Source organism: Solanum verrucosum, unplaced genomic scaffold, assembly GCF_900185275.1.
Source record: "Solanum verrucosum unplaced genomic scaffold, falcon-dt-bn FXZP01000103.1, whole genome shotgun sequence".
NCBI lineage: Eukaryota > Viridiplantae > Streptophyta > Magnoliopsida > Solanales > Solanaceae > Solanum > Solanum verrucosum.
In genome coordinates, this window is record NW_026020048.1 from 1,690,293 (window position 1) to 1,707,026 (window position 16,734).

At 30.7% G+C, this 16,734-nt stretch overlaps 1 protein-coding gene across 1 annotated transcript; it reads right to left on the bottom strand.

The window, feature by feature from the left end:
• Positions 1–551: 551 nt before the first annotated feature.
• Positions 552–7,247, bottom strand: LOC125822221 (DEAD-box ATP-dependent RNA helicase 18-like). Its single transcript, XM_049501601.1, has 11 exons — positions 6,945–7,247; positions 5,663–5,899; positions 4,306–4,563; positions 4,020–4,099; positions 3,801–3,906; positions 3,565–3,678; positions 2,741–2,839; positions 2,538–2,627; positions 1,587–1,693; positions 1,365–1,508; positions 552–1,162 (listed from the first exon to the last, which is right to left on the bottom strand). The coding sequence occupies exons 1-11, from the start codon at positions 7,206–7,208 to the stop codon at positions 877–879; spliced, it is 1,785 nt and encodes a 594-aa protein (XP_049357558.1). The 5' UTR covers positions 7,209–7,247; the 3' UTR covers positions 552–876.
• Positions 7,248–16,734: the final 9,487 nt, after the last annotated feature.

Below are 16,734 nucleotides of genomic sequence, written 5' to 3' on the forward strand. Positions count from 1 at the left end.
CCGATAGAGATGGAGTAGTGAAGAGAGAGTACCCAGTTTTGGTAAATTTAGAGAGTGTTGGAGGGTATTATTGTCCTTTTTAGGATTTTGAGCTTGGTGTGTTTTGTATTTTGTAAATGGCTGGTGATTTTAGTAATTCCGGCGCCCATTGTAAAGTGTTTTGGAACTTAATTTTCAATCTTCTTCTTCACCTAAAACATTCTTCAGTATTTATTTCCTATTGAACTGAAGATGCCATTTCCAATAAAATATTATTCCTCTACGAAAAGGGGATAAAAATGCTCTTAAATTTAAGTGAAACTGGACGAGTTAATAGTTTAAGAGCATTTTTGGATCAATTTAATGACATGGTTTTGGTGAATTTATGTGTGTTGAGTTTTTGTATATGCTTCAAACTAGTCTCTGGGGTTGAAGGAAACTGGAAAAAGAAACTTTACACAAAATCTGAGGTAAAAATGAACTTTTTAAAGAATAATCGCACCAACAATTAAATTAATTAATACTACTTCTTAGTAAAAAAACAAAAAAAAAAGAATTTTATGAATCTCACATTTTACTCTTAAATTCAATAAAAAATTATATCATACGAACAATACATAAAAAACAAAACATCCATCATCCAGCTAAGTAATTGATAAAATTGTGTATCATGATATATGAATTACACATGACAAAAGTAGTACAAAATTTGGTCGCCCATCCATGGATCTGCAATCCAATGTAAGAGGGCATAGGCAACTGTTATCCAAAATTATTTGCTTGATCAACTTCAGTTTGGGTGACCAGACATACTTTATCTTTCTTTGCTAGGTAACATCTGCAACCACCACCACATGTGAATGTATTTGACCAGCAGAATTTGTGCCTTGATGTAAATCATATGTCAGAAAGCAAGTCTTCTGTCCCAGTCAATTTTGCAAACTCATTCTCATCGATAGCTCCCTTTTTTAGCTTTTTCAATAAGCGGTACTCCCTTGTGATCTCATCTTCATCTTCAACTAACTGTGTAGCACGTCTTTGTTTGGCAGTTCTCTTTCTCGAGGCAGTTGCTGTAGAATTTGCTTCTTTTTTAAGTCTCTGTGTCTTCTGTTCTTGTTGTTGTGCCATTGCAGCTTTTTTCACTTGTAAATTCTTCTTTCTTTGCTTCTCCCTGGATTTGTCCCTGAATGGAAAAAAGTAACGGCTAAGTATCAAAGGCCAAGACTCCACAACAGATCTAACATTTATTGACCAGTACATAAAAAAGTCACATATCGGAACTGCTCCGCGAAAAATATAATGATAATGACAAGACGCACTGAAACTGCCTAATCTGTGTGATTCCAAACGTGATTGTTTGCAGGCTGAATAATGAATAAACTTACTTAAACTTGATCTCGTCCAGGTTGATATCTTCAACAGCAGTGAATCCCTTTGTAGAAAGAGAATGATGCTTCACATCAGGCACAGAAGGAAGTTGCAAAAGACCATATCCCATGCCCAGCTTCCCAATCTCAAGCTCCTTCCACCTGTAAATAGAGGACTAAGCTGAAGACATGGAAATGTAACTACTATAATTTTTGTTTTGCATCATGGCCTTAACTTACCTTAAAATGTAAGAGCAGTGGTGCTCTTTATATGCACGGATGTATGATACAAAGGCTCTGAGTCCTTTCTCCATTACATCACGATCTTTCTTTGCTGCTGACCGTATCTAGAAAAAAGGAACATCAGTAACAGACAGAATTCATTAGTCAACTGCAGCCTCTTCAACCTTTTTGAACACCGAGGACAAGATTTTTTTTTTGGGTGGGTGGGGACTACACAATTCTGGATCTCATTATGTTAAATCTAGTTACAATTCTTTAACTGATGAGGATCATGGCCTTGGAGGAACATATGAAGATCAAAGTCAACACGGAAAGTGACTTGTTTTGTGTGGCTAGTTACAAGAAAAGCATGCTTGACACAAGACACCCTTCAGAAAAGAGGTTCTCAGCTCTGTAACAGGTGCCATCTTTGTGGAAAGAATTCAGAAACCATCAACCATTTGTTTTTGTACTGTCCAATTGTTTCACAACTTTGGACTTATTTCTGAATATGCTGGGATTACAATGGACAATGCCTGAAGATACAATTGATTTGACGAGAAGCTAATCTAGAAGGGACTTGTCAAAAGAACAACACAAATGGCAGAGAACTATCCCAGCTACTACATAGGTGGACTGTTTGGCAAGAGAGAAATGCAAGATGCTTTGAAGATACAGCTAGTTCTATACAGAAGATTAAAACAAAGAACTGTATACTTTTGTTTCCTTTTTGGTGTAAAGAGGGTTTGATTAATGATGCAGAATCTCTGTCACACACACTAGAATCCATGCTGATATGATGTGAAGTTGGATCTTTTTGTAAATAGTCGAGCACAATTCGTGTTGCATTTATAATACTTACCCTTTTCTCAATTAAATGAAAAAAGGAACTACACAAACTAGCGGAATGAAAGCATTTGCACTACGAAGCAAGGGGGAAAGAGAAATATGGCATAATTTAATTCTTACTTCATCTATAATATCAGGAGCATCAGAGGCGCATTCCCCCTCTTCTAAGAAAACGTCTTTTATACGCAAGAACTCCACATATGCTTCCTCCTAAAAAGACCAAGACATATCATAGTTAATAAGTAGGTTTGGAGTAACCCTGATAGAGACTATATCCAAACAGCCTCCAAAAAGTTTGATACACTAGAAGTGCAAGACCTGACCTTTGGTAATAGAAAAACAACAGCACTACCTTGTCGGCCCAGCCTAGCTGTTCGGCCTACTCTATGTATAAACATTTTATCATCCTGAGGAAGGTCATACTGCACAAGAAACAAAATAAAGAATAATACATCCATGTAAGTTCCAGCTGCTTATTATCATGCTCATAATTACATGCACGATTGACTATAGAACTATATTTCATTAGGAGAACGGTGGTTCATATTCCTACCACAAGCTTCCATCTGATACCTGTTCATGAAGAATTTAGTGCCTTTGGTGTGGCTAGCTGGGTGTGCACAAAAGACTTAAGCATTTATTTGTTTAAAAAAAAGTGTAAGTATTTCCTGAATTACTTTTTAAGATTTTGCAAAAACTGAAAACCTTTTCTTTGGTGTTTGACTGAATCAAATTTTCAGAAAATTGAAGAAGTTTGTCGAAATGATTTTTCAACACTTCTCAAAAACAAATGCCAACTAGATCATTCCTATACAAAATGCAGTCTGTGTGAACTATTCTTTAAATACTGTAGTGTGACCCATATATAAACCAGGTAACTTTTTCTTATAATGATATCATGTTATTATTCAATAGGGGAAGGCAACAGTCAACAATGTGTAATACTAACTTGACTACCATCGGAAATTGTTAATTCTGCTGCACACATTCTCAGTTCTTTAAGTTCAAGATGGTGAAGGAGTGATAAACATGTTATAGTAACAAATTAATAAGCCCTCCCCTATCTCTCCACCCCCCCCCCCCCCCCAAAACCAACCATGATAATGAAGTTCATAAGCCAAAATTATTATGCCCAATAAGAAAGTACCTGTATTATATAATCAACACCTGCAATATCAAGTCCACGTGCTGCTACATCTGTGCATAAAAGAACACCACTGGAAAGAGCTGTAAATGATGCTAGTGCTTTCTCCCTTGCACTCTGCAAAAATTGTAAGAGTGTTAATTTCCTGAACTTCTATAGAACCTTCTTTAAATAATAGGCCTTAATTAACAATTTCATAAAATAATAGACCTTTATTATTAAGATGTCAATAAATGTACCTGCTTCATCCTTCCATGAAGAGAGATTAATGAAAAACTTTTCAGACAAGAGAGACGCGGAAGAACAGTTCCCCAATAATCAACACTAGCACAAGTCATGAAATAACTGCAGGAGTAAAAAAATATCAAGTACTAAACACCAATGTGATCTCCTACCATCTATGCAGGTATGCCAAAATATATGATATACAATTCAAGATTCCAGGAAAGTAAGCTCACACTATAATTTTTTTTGACTTGTTCTTTGTTATGAGGTGTACAAGCTGCGATGATTTCTTGTCCGCTTCGCATTCCAGATACTGCCAAATTGAAGAGACATGAGAAAAGCATATAAGCGCAAAAAAGGAAAATTGCCTGGGAAAACAATCCCAAGGGAAGCTTCTCACTAGTGCTTTGCCCCACCACTGAACATTGCGTTGCTATGGTCAATTAGAATATGGTAATCTACACCTTGACATAAAGTTCTTTTGGAATAAACAAACACTGTGAAACAGTGGGAGCATACCTCAATATGAAGGCCAGAAGGTGTTTTTGACGAGGTCGAATTCCCAGACGCAGAACCGCTCAACTGTTTTGCTTCTGCCCGAACTTCAACCCTGACAGGATTTCTCAATCCTGCCTTTGATAGTTCTTCAACTGCTTCAGTTTGAGTAGCAGAGAAGAGACCCGTTCTACGAAGCTTAGGTAAACGAGAAATGATTGAATTTAGCTGCTTCTCGAATCCCATGCCTAATAGCCTATCAGCCTCATCTAATATCAGGATCTGCACGAATGATATGTTTTTTTCTGAGTAGCTAATTAAGATGAAGTATTTCATATATCACTACCAAATCCCGAACACACATGGACAAAAGAAGGGTTGAGGATAGGGGGCAGAATCAACGGCCATTGTTCTATTTATTGACAGCCAATTGACTGCTGTAAGAACATGTAGTAAATCAGAGACTGATTCTTCTTTTTAAATGTAGGAAATCAGAGACCACTTAAGTCAGAATGTGATTATAGGCAATCACAAAAGTCAGCCTTGAGTACGAACTTATGATCTAGGAGGTAAAATTTAACTCCTTTTGGGGTAAGGCTGAACTTAGCATCACTTCAGTGCACAAATGGAAAGCTTTACATAAATTTTGCAGCTAAATTGTTTTAACACAGGGCATATGGCAACTTCATTTTTCCTTTTTAAAGTATCATAAGAAAAACATAAATTATCATCTATCAAGTAAAAGATTTGACACTCTAAATCCCAAGCAAACTAAATCTTTAAGGGGTCGTTTGGTGTGAGGGATAATACCAAATAGTCCCGGGATTAAATTATAGTACCGCTTATTTTGTTGTTTGGTTGGCAAGTTCGGGATAACTTATCCCGGGATTAATAATTAGTACCGGGATAAGTTATCCCTCTCCTTGGGTGGTATAGTAATCCTGGGATAACTTATCCCGAGATAAAATAGGTAAATGACAAAAATGTCTCTTTCAACCATTTTATTATATCACTTTTTACATTAATGAAGGACATTTTTGTAAACAAATAAATTGTTCTTAAAATTTATTATTTTGAATACAACAAACCAAACACTCAATAAAAAATAATCCCAACACAACTTATCCCATCATAACTAATCCCAACATAACTTATCCCAACATAACTTATCCCATCATTACTCATTTTCAAACCAAACGACCCCTAAGAGTAAACAAATGGTTATTAGCTAAAGAGATACTGCAGCTCCCGAGCAAAAGAATTTGATGTTCCTAAATTCCCAAGCTAACTTTCTTTAAAAGAACAAATAATTTTAAAAATCACTATAGCACTTGAGCACAAAGCTCTATGTTTTCCACTGAAGGAGGCATGAAAGTAGCACCTCAAGATCCCGAAAGTCCAGTATATCCATGCGCTCCATTATGTCATATAGCCTCCCAGGTGTCCCAATCAACAAATTTGCTCCTTCCTCCTCTATCTTTTTGATATCTGCCTTTACTTCTAATCCTCCAACAAGAAGCATAGGCCTAACATTTGCTAATGTGGAAATGAATGGCTGAGCAACATGAAATATTTGTGACGACAACTCCCTGGTGGGTGATATAATTATACCCATTACCTGCAAGGGAACCAAAGAGACAGCTAAACACAAAAAGAAGACAAAATAGAATTAAAGGAAAAAAACAGAAAGGGAAGTATATCACAAGGATCTTTATTGATTGTCAAATGGGTCTATTTGGATAGAACATAATGCCATAAGCATGGAAGATCCATTTTTACAGAGTATAACATGTGCGGCAAGATGAGTCAGTGCCTTTTGTTTGTAACGTATGGCCTGTCAACAAGATTGGACAGCTTTATTTATCTATTATAACTATTTCTAGGGTGGAAGGCAACTTGTCCCCTCTTTCTTCTATATCGTTCCTCATCAGGTTGCATTGCATTATTTAATATCCAGACAACAATAGAAGTATCAGAGAGCAACCTCCAGTCTTTATAATCTTATAGTACCTCCCAACTGGCAACCACTACTGAATCAAGTTCAAACTGGTATACCGAAGATCCCTTAAGTTGGAAATATTCCAAACCAGAAACACCCTAAATGATCCAACTTGACGGTATTAACCAGCAAAAATGGATATCTTTTAAAATACCAATAACCAAGTGACTCATTTTTCACAAAGTCAATCAGCAGAGTCCACTTCTCCAAAACACGTGAAGTGGATGACAGTGCCATTGTCCTGAAACTTTTCATTGCCACAAGCATATGTATTTGTATAAGTACCATTCTATAGTCAAATTTGAATTTCCTCTAGAACTAATATGAAACTTGACTTGGTACAAATGAGCACAACTGCATCTGCTTCCAGCTTATATCAAAATCCTCCATGACAGGCCAGTTAATACTTAACATTCTAGTGCTCAAGCATCTTAAATATATTAAGCTCGCATACCTCAAATTGGGAATACTAAATTCATTTGTTCTTTATAAGCTAAATCAGTTTTAGCTCCCGTTCTCTGTATGTAATCAATATGTCACAGCAAAGCCCCAAATTTTCCTACCTAACAAATCTAAACACTAGTGCCGGTACTAATGCTTGCATACTTTGCATAAAAAAAAAGCCTAAACAGGTCTCGTAAAGCAGAAGAAGGAACCTTATTACCTTGTGAGGTTTGGGATTGGAAGAGGAGCGACGGATGATCTCAACCACAGGTAAAACAAAGGCTAGGGTTTTACCAGAGCCAGTGGCGGCGTCGACGGTGACATCCTTGTAGCTGCAGAGTAAGGGTATGGTGGCGGCCTGAACAGGAGTACAGAACTCGAAGCCGGAGTTGGTTAGGGCTTCCAAAACTGGCTCAGCCAGCCGCGGTTCGAGGTCGGAGAAACGAGTATTCGTTAAAGCTTTGTTCTGATTCGCCGACGCCATGCCCGCCGCACTCGTAATTTTTCTTCAACCCAACTGCCTAAGTACTATGCTAGTAATTAGACCGACCGAGTCGAATAAGAACCGCTTTCGAAAGTATTTCCGGTCCGGTTTGGCTGGTACCCCGGTTTACTCCACTCTTGTATTGAAAATAATTTTTATTTTTCCCTTTTAATAATCAAGAGAAATTTATAGTTTTCATTTAATATTATTAACAACAATGTACTTAGTATAATTTCATAGATAATTTCTAAAAAAGATAAAGTGTATGCCGGTGTTATTTATATTTTCATGAAATAGGGTGACGTTTTCCAAATATCCTAATTCAAACACATCAAATCCAAATAATTATGAAAATACAATATAAAAGTGTATAAAATATGACAATTAATTAAAAAAAAAACACCATAGAGCTTCTCTAAAAAAGAACAGCAACAACACCGTTCTTCCAATACTATACTTATCATTAAATAATTTAAAAGATGCTGGGAATTTAAATTTCTAAAGTATAATAAATAAACCTAATTCTATTACTTCTCTATTTATTAAAAAATGAAAAATAACAAATTAGATGATGAAATATTTGAAAGAGTGAAATATACGCACAATCACGTATATATTTTTGTAATCCTTTTTTTTTTTTTTCTATTTATACAATTTTTTCAGCAACCATTTATAAAAGGAAAAATTGTATGAAATAGCAAACTATTAATTCAAATTAAATGTTATAGCCATAGTTTATTTTAATTATAATTCGCAGCAAACACCCCCCCCTTTTTGCCATCTGATTCTATATACAATTAGTCATTTTATACATTTCGGTATAAAATGTGTTTGTGTTTGTATAAAGTGAGAGAAAAGTGTATACACAAATACATATATTTTCGTCCTATACACTTATAATTATATAAATACAGATCTTATTATACAAATTACAATGTATAAATGAATTTATACAAAATTGAACAATTTGTATAAAATTGAATGTTTGTAGCGAATTATACAAATCAAAAGCTCCATAACAAACATAAAATTTGCTATGGAGCGCAATTATATAAACTATAGCTATAACATACAAATATAATTTTTATATTTGTTATATGTAATAGTTATTCTTTATAAAGCAACATCAACTTCTTTTGGGTCTATTTAAAGTACGTGCCCTAGAATTCTAGTACATGTGTGTGTAAAGAAAAAAAGAAGACAAAATTACCAACAAAATTTATAAATGTTGTAGTCGGTGAAGATTTTCTGACAACACATATATAGGCAGGCACGGATCCACCTTTGCCAGGAAATTACATTTCACATGGATGTCAAATTTTGGTTTAATAAATATATATAAAAGTATTGACACATTTTGATACAAGTGAAAGGCCTAAAAAATGTTTGGATTAACTTAAAAGTTGATCAAATCTACTTTTAAGTCAGTTTTTGACTTCTAGAAGTGTTTGACAAATAAAAGGAAAAACTTCAAATATGGCAAACATTCATATATATTCAAGAAAAATAGCTATGTTTTATTTTTTTCATATTATATGGATTTAATTAGACTATAAATAGCAAAGTGAATTATATACAAATAAATAAATAAAAATTATATTTTAAATATAATAAATAAATATTAAATAGGAAAGTAATTATTGAATGCCTAATTAATTATGACAGACACATTTATGATCTTTTCCCATGATTACCATTATCAAATTTTTCTCTTTCATCAATATTCATACATCACAATTTTTCTGATTTTTTCCTCCAAATTCATTCAAATTCAAGATCCTTTACATCACTGCAGGAGCGGTTTTTGTGATTTTGTATCCATCAGGTATCTTCTAATTGCATATTTATCTCGTTTTTATGAGCATTATATATCTACACATCTATACTTTCTACTATTTTCATAGAGTTTTCATTCAAGAATTTGTTTATCCATTTCAATGGTTGAAATTGATACTCCGAGGAGGGTTACTAGAGGTATACATTTATTTGACAAATTGTTGGATGAACTACCTTCTTTTGATTTGTGTATTACTCAACAACAAGCCAAAAATCCAGGCTCTATTGTTGCAATGGAGAAAGAAAGAAGAACAAAAAAGGTTAATGACCATATACCCTTAAATCTGTTTGAAGAAATCGAGCATGCAAAATTAGTAAAGAAGAAAAAAGGTTCAAAAGTGAAAACTAATCTTGAAAAAAGGAGAAAAGTCAACAATATTGATTCAAGTGGGTGCTGAAAAAGAGCAATCGAGCAGGAACAATAGGAAAATGTATTTGAGATTTGTATGCTTTATTTTTTTTTAGTTTAATGTCATTTACTTATCTATCTCATCTCAACACATGTATTGTGTGCCATTGTCCGCTTGTATTGAAATTGTCAGAAAAATTGATTTCGTTTGTATATAGTTGTTAAAAAATGAGTACAAGAAGAACATGAACAAAAAAGAAATTGAGGGTTCTTTGATTGTTAATTTTGTATATAGTATAATACTTATATACATAGACATTTGTATTATGATATAACCACAAGTTGAACTGTTGATCTGTGATTAGAATACATAAGTACTCTGTCAAATTTAAAAAGTTGATTAACGAATTCAAGTATAGTTGGATACATCAATACTATATTGTTGGCCTTTTCAAAATTTTATTTACAAGAATACTTATACAGTTTGATACCCACAAATTGTATCTTTTTTGCTCGTTTGTCTAATGTATCCATTCTTATACAGTTTGATACCAAATTGTTATCTTTTTTGTTCGTTTGTCTAATGTATCCATATTTTTGCTTAACAACAGTGTTGAAATGTATCCATATTTACATACATAGATACTTGTATTGTTTTATAAGCACAAGTTGAAATATTGATTTGTGAATACAGTTATATCTAGATAGAAAAGTACTATATCCAAGATAAAAAATTGATTAGGGAATACAAATATAGTTGTATCCAACGTATTCATTTTTGTGTTTAACAACAATGTATTCATTGTATTCTATATTGGTGTATTCATTTATTGTTTAACAACTGGTGTATCTATTGCCATGTAGTTCACCTATTCAAAATCGAAATACTTAACCTTCATTCACAAATTCAACAATTTGCTTACATACAATAACTTGAATTAACAAAAAAAAATTATTAATACCTTTACAACGCCAGAATAAGAAATATGGAGACAACAAGAAAATTGAGTATGATGTATCACAATTTTTGTTAAACTGATAAAGAATATGACCTGATATATCTTTAAATAAGTAATTTTTAGTTATAAACTTAATTATGGGAAGTTGCTTATTGTAGGACATAATGTAAGGATAGTGGGTTATATTTAGAGTCAATTCCTTATTTAGTTTGTTGTACTTAAAGATGTATTAATGTATAAGTAAAAAAAAAAAAAAACGATACAAAAATACAATAAAAAAGTGATATAAATGGTAGTCATTTATTGTAAATAACATACTTATAGCTATTGATATTCATTAACCCTATAAATATAGTTATTTTTGTAAGTTGCTCTATAAAAAAATAAGTAAAAAATGGCTTAAAATAAGTTGAGAAGTGTATGGCAAGATCAAGAATGACTTAAATAAGTTTAAAATAACTTAAAATAAGTCAAAAACCAAAAGTAGGTCTCCTCCTACTTTTTATTTTTGACTTAAAAACTATTTTTTTAAGTCAATCCAAACGGGCTCTTAGTCTAGTGGTTAAGAGGTTGCAAAATTCTCTAAAGTCGTGTGTTCAAGCCTTGTTGGGCTCATTAATTAGTATTACTTTTTATCGACACCCTTCATGAAAATATTGGGTCCGCCACTGTATATAGATGTGTCTCAATTGTTACTGCCTATCTTCCCTACCAAATAATCTAATCCTATATTAAAAATATTGATTGGATTATTTTTTTTATATTAAAAAGTTTTATGGTAAACAAAATTATTATGTTTATCCTCTTTATATATGTTTATTATAAATTAATATGCTCCAAACGTATAAAACACATACACTTAACTAGTATTACACAAAAGCAGACAAGAGGAAGTCAATTTTGCCGATCTTGAAAGTGAAAAAATGCCTCAATAAAAAATTGACATATAGGTATGGTGCAAGTGTGGACTGCACAATTTTATTTTCAAATGGAAACACTACTCTGAGACCCTACTAAGTCAAGATCTAGTCAAGCTAATGCTTCAAATTTATTCAGGTTTATATTTGGACAATATTTGCTTGAATTGAAAAGAAAATACTTTTGAGTTGAACCCCACATAAGAAATAGACTATACAATAGAAGGGGTAGTTAATTGAACATTATTTACATGCAAAATTGTACAATGCATATATGTTATATATTCATTTTATATAAATATCTTAAAATTTGATAATATTCTTAATAAAATTTTGAGAATATTCTCAATTCTACGAACTTGAATTGGGGTATATAGTTGGTGGCAATATTAAATTAGATCGATTCAATCCATTAAATCTCACTTTTTTTTATAAAAAAAAACTAAATAAATTGGTTGTCATAATTGACAATGCATGTGACGCACAGGAACATTTTAATGTGCAATAAAAGAAAAACGAGTCTTTGTTCAATGCACGATTCCATAGTGTTTTTTGGTTTTAAAATAAAGTTAAGATAATGACAGAAAGAAATTGGGCCCCAAATTAATTCCTTTATACCAATAATCAATAATAAGTGCTTTTACTAAATGGATTTTGAACCAATAATATTAATACCCACGTGATTTTTATGTAACATGATTATAAATATTGCTTTTAGGAGCGTCTTTACTTTTGCTTCCACTTAACATAATCTTTATCCTTGATTAATTGTTAATGTGCTTTCCATTATACACCTTGCAAATTAAAATATCCAGGTTTAAAGACATATATACCCCTATTATTATTTTTTCATTTTTCTGTGCAATAGAAGGAAAAAAGATAATTAAAAAAATTAAATTGAAAGAAAAAAAGTGAACTGATTACCAATCCAATAATTTATTTGTTTTTAATTTATCTAAAAAAATATATCATATTTCTTTAATTAAAAATAATTTACTGTAATTCTTTAATAAAATAATTTATCACCATATTTATAAGGAAGACAACAAGGTCAATATCGTCAACACCATTTCGTAACTTCAATAATGGAGATAAAGATAAGGAATGGCACATATAGTAAATTTGTTTAAAGCGAGGGGCAATATTAACAACTCAGTTATATATATAGGTGTTCCATTTACTTTCTTCATAACAGCAAAACAAATCCAAACAATCAATCAACCGCCGGCAACGCAACATCACCGGAGCAACCACCGGCGACGAAATAGTCAGTACAATTCACTACAAGTAAAACACATCGGAAAATTTCATTTCAAAGATGGCCGGAGCAAGAAAAGAGATAATGATGATGAATGGAGGAAACATGTCAAGAAGGGAGGAGTATGGGCGACCAATTCCAAAAAGAGGGCAAGTGAAGATGACTATAGTTTTGGGTTTAGCTCACTCTTTGTCTTCAATTTTCTCCACCGGTGACCGATCTGAGTCTGGCCGGAGAACAACCCATCTCCCCTGAGCTCGCCGATAGAGATGGAGTGTATCAGTTTTGGTAAATTTAGATAGTTTTGAAGGGTATTATAGTCCTTGTAGGGAGGGAATCTTGAGCAGTTGAGCTCAAATCTTTTCTTGTGTACAGCTTTTTCTTAATTTTTACAAGTTCTGTCCTGTATATACTAATTTTACTAGTTATGTTCTGTATATACTTTGGGAGTTAATTTTCATTCATCTTCCATATGGCTGAGCTTTTTCTCTTAGAAAATTTACAAATATTATTAGTTTATTATTCAATGAGGGTTATTAATATATTTTACTTACTATTAAATATGAGACAACCCTACTTTGCATACCGAAACAAAAAATTATTGGAATAGACATAATACCGAATTACTCATGCTTTTAAAATGCTATGTGCTATTTTTAATTGCTCACAAATTTTAACTTTTCCAATTTTTAAAATTAAGTGAGCCATTGAATAGCATCCATCCCATTTTAAAAATCCAACTCAATGATTAAGTGAGCCATTGATGAAAATCAAACGTGTTAAAGCACAAATATTATATATAATAAAGGAGAGTGTTAGACTTGCTGATGTGGCATGTCTAGAGGCTGGATTTCTTATTTACTTTTTTTGTGGGTTATTTTTTAGCTTTTTTTTTCATTTTAAGACATAAAATATTATTTAATGTTTTTGCAGAATATTAAAGCATATTTTCTTCATTTCATATTAAGTTAATTTTTGAGGTATTTTTCATTTTTCAAATTAACTTAATTATTCAGTTTTCAAGACTATTTTTAGAGTGTTCTTTCAATTTTACCCTTCATTAGTTAGTATTGAAATTAGTGATTAATTAATATTTAGTTATTTTAATCATAAAATTGACAATAATTAATAAGGGTAAAAATAAAAAACTAGGTTCAATTTATGTCTTAATCTACTTTTCTTAAAGGGTGTGAAACACCCTCAAAAATTAACTTAATATGGAATTGAGGGAGTAATATTTAATGCTTCCTCATTAAATCATATACATAAAAGTTTCAGTTATCAATTTTTTACGTTAAAAACATTTTCTTAATTGTAAAATTTAAGAAGATTTATTCCTTACACGTAATTACAGAATTTAAAAAGTTTTTTTAACACTAACTTTTGAATACTATATAAACACATACGACATAACATATGTTCTACATCTCTCTCTTTCCATAAAATAAATAGAGTAAAAATAATCAGGCAACCAAGGCCTAGATATGAATCGAAGCCAATTTTGTGATTGCAAGTGTCAATATTACTGTCAATTTTGTAATTTCAAGTGTTAATATAGCTACTATTTGATACTCTCTGATCCTGTTAGATCATCAATCCTGTTAGATCATCAACACACTCATTTACTATTTAAGACGTAAAAACATTAGCAATATGAACATGAAATTACCGAACATTTGTTGAATGTTACACTTATACCATGGTAGGAAGGTTGATCAGAGAGGTTTTCTGTTGTGATGACAATCAAAATAGTTAAATGCGGTTGAGCATGACTAAGTGATCTATGGGTTCTCACGAAAATTAGAACACTTGTAAAAATTGTATACTGAGGTCACAAAATAATTTGATATATTTTGAAAAAAAATTCTATGTTCTTTATCATTTTTCATTGTAGCAGAAAGTGATGAAGTATTTTAGAGAGAAAATTGAACCTGAGAGATTTTCCATAAAACTAGAAGGAGATAATTTAAAATAAATGATAGATTGGAGTAAGCAATATATAAAGACTAGAGTGATGGGAGAAAATGGAAAATGAAAAAATAATAAAGAGGAATACGAAAAAGGAAAAGGAAAGAAAAGATTTCATGTAATATAATTAAAATTTAAGGTTAATTTGCAATTAATGATTCATTTATTTTGTTACATATTTTTATTTTTTATTTTATCTAATCTATGAAATCTGAAAAAAACAATATTAAAATATTTTATTTATCTCTTCTCATCATTACTATAATTTATTACTTTTCATCTTTCTTTATTATTACTACAATTTAGAAATCCCTCAAACGGATACAATAATATAAGCGTTGATACATTAATCTGATGCGCGAGATATATTAATCGTTGAGTAAGATACATTACATTTTATACATGATACACTAATCTGATGTACATTTTATACATGATACACTAATCTGATGCGCGAGATACAATAATATAAGCGATGATACATTAATCTGATGCGCGAGATACACTAATCTGATGCGCGAAAATGAGGGATTTTGGAGATTTGTAAAACTTATAGGGGATAATGGTAATAAGTAAACTAAAAGGTGGGATTTCTATAATTTTTCCTACAATTTATTACTTTTCCTTAAATTCTTTTTTCTACCTTCTATTTTTATAATTTTCTAAAAAGAAAAAAACGTATTTAACTCTAATACTTATTACCATAATTTAATATTATACCTTCTATTTCTATTATTTTTTAAAAATATATATATTTTTTTTATTTATGTCTCCTTTCTATTACCATAAATATGTTCTCCTCATTTATTTTTCTCTCAATCAATCTCATTTAATTTGTTGTAAAATGTTGAAGAAAATTAAAATATCTTATTTTTCATCATTAATAAAATACTATTAGTTAATTTTCCTAAAACTTTTCTTTTCCTAAATTTCTTTCATTTATTAAAAAATAAAACAGTTCTTAAATTCTGATATATCTCTTCACAATCATTTTCAAAGATTTTTATATTTTTGTAGTTTGTCATTTTTGTCAGAAATTTATTTATAACTTATTCTTTTTAATTTTTACACTTCACCATTTTTTGAGTTGCAGGAGCTTAGATTTTCTTGTGAAAATAAATTTTAGTTATATATATATATATATATATATATATATATATATATATATATATAAATACAAAAATAAAAGGTAAAAAGATGAATATAAGGAAGAGAAATATTTAAGAAATATATTTTTATGTTTCAAAACGGTAGCTTTTGAATTCCTTATTTTTGGGAAGGTATAACTGATCATTAATTAATAATTAATCTTTTCTTTTTTCTTTTTTTTGGGGGTATTTTTCTTTATTTTTTCCTCATTTATGTGTTATATTAAAAACCTTTAAAACCCACTTCTTTAATTCTATTAATTATATTAATATAATGTTTAGAAACCAAAAAGTCATTTCTTCAATAAGCTTTAATGATATTTATTTTCATTACACTAACAACTTTTTATTTTTCTAATTTCTAAAGTAATTAATAATCATATTGATATTTTATATTATAGTTGTATAAATAAAGATATTGTCAGATTTTATAGAAATCATCTTATTAATTTTTTTGTTGTTATATTTTCGAGAGATATTGTCAGAAATCATCACATTGATTTTTTCTTGTTGTTATATTCTTTATGTTTATTATTTGGATAGTTTAGTTTAACTCAAAAAAATAAGATGCAAACTATTGAATTATGATCAACTTGTGGGAGTGGATGTCAGTAAAAACTCCAAAGATTAATTATGCATTGAATTTGTATTTTATTCTTCGTTTCAAAAAATTAAGGTCTAACATATATATTGCAAACACATCTTCATCTATATGATACTTAATAAAATTATTCATAGCTTATCATTTTTTATAATCGCGCGAAGCACAGACAAGTTCACTAGTAATTGTATATATGTTCACAATTGACTTGTGTATTTGATAGAAATTTCTAATATTTTTTTATTTCTTATTTTGTATTAATAAAATCATTCCACATAAGTATTTGTATTAGTTAAATTACATAATTAAATTTATCTATGGCAAATAAATTATTAAAATTATTGTCTTTTCCAAACAAAGAAAAAAGAAGAAGAGATATTAACTATAAATATATGTATTGAAATGGTTGTCTTTTTCCTTCTTTATCTCGATTCTTTAAGAAGATCATCAAAAAGGTACAACTTTACTAACAAAATTTCTTGATTAAGTC